At 55.9% G+C, this 2286-nt stretch overlaps 1 protein-coding gene across 1 annotated transcript; it reads left to right on the top strand.

Annotated features, from left to right (window-relative positions):
• Nucleotides 1–409: 409 nt before the first annotated feature.
• Nucleotides 410–829, top strand: LOC109704407 (the record flags this gene model as incomplete). Its single annotated transcript, XM_020225145.1, has 1 exon — nucleotides 410–829. A coding segment is annotated over exon 1 (420 nt), but the record flags the coding sequence as incomplete, so codon positions are not given.
• Nucleotides 830–2286: the final 1457 nt, after the last annotated feature.

Genomic DNA, 2286 nt, shown 5'->3' on the forward strand with positions numbered 1-2286 from the left:
GTGCGCACATTGCTAAGATCGCGACTAACTCGCTAACCAGGGCATCTCTGCCGCTGTCGGAGGTGAGCACGATGTTCAGCACGAACCCTAGATCATCGTGCTCACTTCCCGGGGTGGCGGGGAGTTATCGGATCACCGGAAAGGTGGCCGGAAAGCTAAACTACTATGCTGGAATATAAAAACAGCCTTACCGGACCCGAGGAGACCTAGGGTTGGTCACCGGCGACCGAGAGGCGGGCACTCCGGCCGGGGATGGGAGCGGCCGGTCGGTGGGGTCCGGGGAACCAGCTGGCCGGAGTCTGGAGGCGGCTGGTGGTGCGGCGGAGGAGATCGACTCCTCAAGGCTGTTCTCGGGTTCAAGCTTCCCGGTGGCGCGTCGGCGGCCGAAGGAGGTCGGGGCGACTACGGTATGGCGGCGGAGGCCGAGGGGAAGGTGGTGCACCCCCCGGTAGGCGGCGGCGGCGCTTGGAAGCAGAGCGGACTCGGCCTCAGCCCGCACGGTTCTAGGCGGACGCAGGATGGAGGAGCGGCGGCCGGCGGCGCGCGGGGACGGCGGGGGACGCGCGCGCGGGGTTGCCGGAGGTCGCAGGGGCTTGCCGGAGGGCGGCGCGGCCAAAGGAAGGCAACGGTGGCGCGCGGATACCGAGATCACCCAGGCTCGGCCTGGGTGACTGCAGATGGCCGCAGCTTGCACAGGGGCTCCGGCGGCGCGCGAGGACGGCGGGGGCCGACGCCGGAGATGGGCCTCGGCCAAATGATGATGGAGCCCGGGCCCAACAACCAAGGATGTGGCAAGTCGGAGCTAGAGGGAAACCAAGAAGAAGCCGGGGTGACTTTTTCGGCGGCCGGAGCAGCTCGCCGGCGGCCGGGGCGTGAGCACTGGTTGGGCAGGGTAGAGGTGGGGCAGCTAGGGCAGCTAGGGATGATAATTAGGGTTAGGGTTCCCTGGTTGAACCCTAGAACCCTATTTATTCTATGTGTACAATTGCGGAAAACCCCTCCTAGTCCAGTAATTCTTACCAAGCCCATTGCCTGCATGTGGATTATGCGTATAGGTCCCTCAACGTTCGAATTTACACAAGACCGCGCATAAAATATTGCACCTTTTCGCGAATAATTGATTTTGCCAACTTGACCTCTCAGCGGACTTTTCACGATTTCCGAAGATCCGTCCGTCGGATTTTCGAACAGATTGCGCCAGCGCGTTCAGCACGACTGGGGCATCGAATCTAGTATTTTATTTCATCGAATTTGGTCTTCGATCAGCGAAGAAACATGCCCTCTTCGTTTTCACCATATAACTACTTATGTTAATACATGTAATTTTCATTAAACCCCTTTTTCTCGACAACCGTGCATCAGAACGCAATTCCGTCAGTGCCATTGGTTCTAGAATAGCTGAACCGGTCAAAACGAGCTATTGGATTGCTATGAACGGAGTCCGACACGCACCGAAAGCCAACTCTACTCCGTGGCTTCACCGAAAAACCAGGTTACTATTCACTTTAAGTGAAAACTAATAATCGCGTAACTTCTCCATTCTAACTCGGTTTCTCCTGAAACTTGACGAGTGCTTTTGTAATTAAATTACACACCTAAACATCTTCAACAGAGAGCTTAGTTGCACTGTCAAAATCTCAGTCCTTACACAAGCCCCACGAAAAGTCACAACCCGAGGCTCGGGTTGGCGGGGGTTTAGCGGCTCTGTACCGGTACAAGCCCGATGGCTGTACCGGTACAACCATCAACCTTGTACCGGTACAACCACCAACCTTGTACCGGTACAAGACCCCAGAAAGCTACCCGAGAGCTGGCCAAGAATCTGATTTTTCGGGTTTTGGCACACAGCTTTAAACCACAATTCTCGGGATACGAGCCATAAGTCGGAACACTGTCAACGACCCACCAGAAAGTCTGGAAGGGCTCGGAACACAGCTCGAACACTCGAACCTCGAAATTTGCAAAGGTTTAGTGTGCTACATTCACACCTCCTAAAAAGGAGTTTCGTCCGCGAAACTCGAAAAAAACAAAGTACCTCAAGCCTCCATCTGAAGAAGATGGGGATAGCGTTCCCGCAGTGCGCTCTCCAACTCCCAAGTGGCCTCGCGCTCGTCGTGGTTGCTCCAAAGCACCTTCACGTAGGGAATATCCCGGTTCCGCAATCTTTTCACTTCGCGAGCCAAAATTCTTAAAGGTTGCTCCTCGAAGCTCAAGTCCGCCCTCAGCTCCAAAGGCGTAACGTCCAAAACATGAGCCGGGTCGTGGATGTACTTCCGGAGGACTGAT

This window comes from Ananas comosus, unplaced genomic scaffold (genome assembly GCF_001540865.1).
Source record: "Ananas comosus cultivar F153 unplaced genomic scaffold, ASM154086v1, whole genome shotgun sequence".
NCBI classification, from domain to species: Eukaryota; Viridiplantae; Streptophyta; class Magnoliopsida; order Poales; family Bromeliaceae; genus Ananas; species Ananas comosus.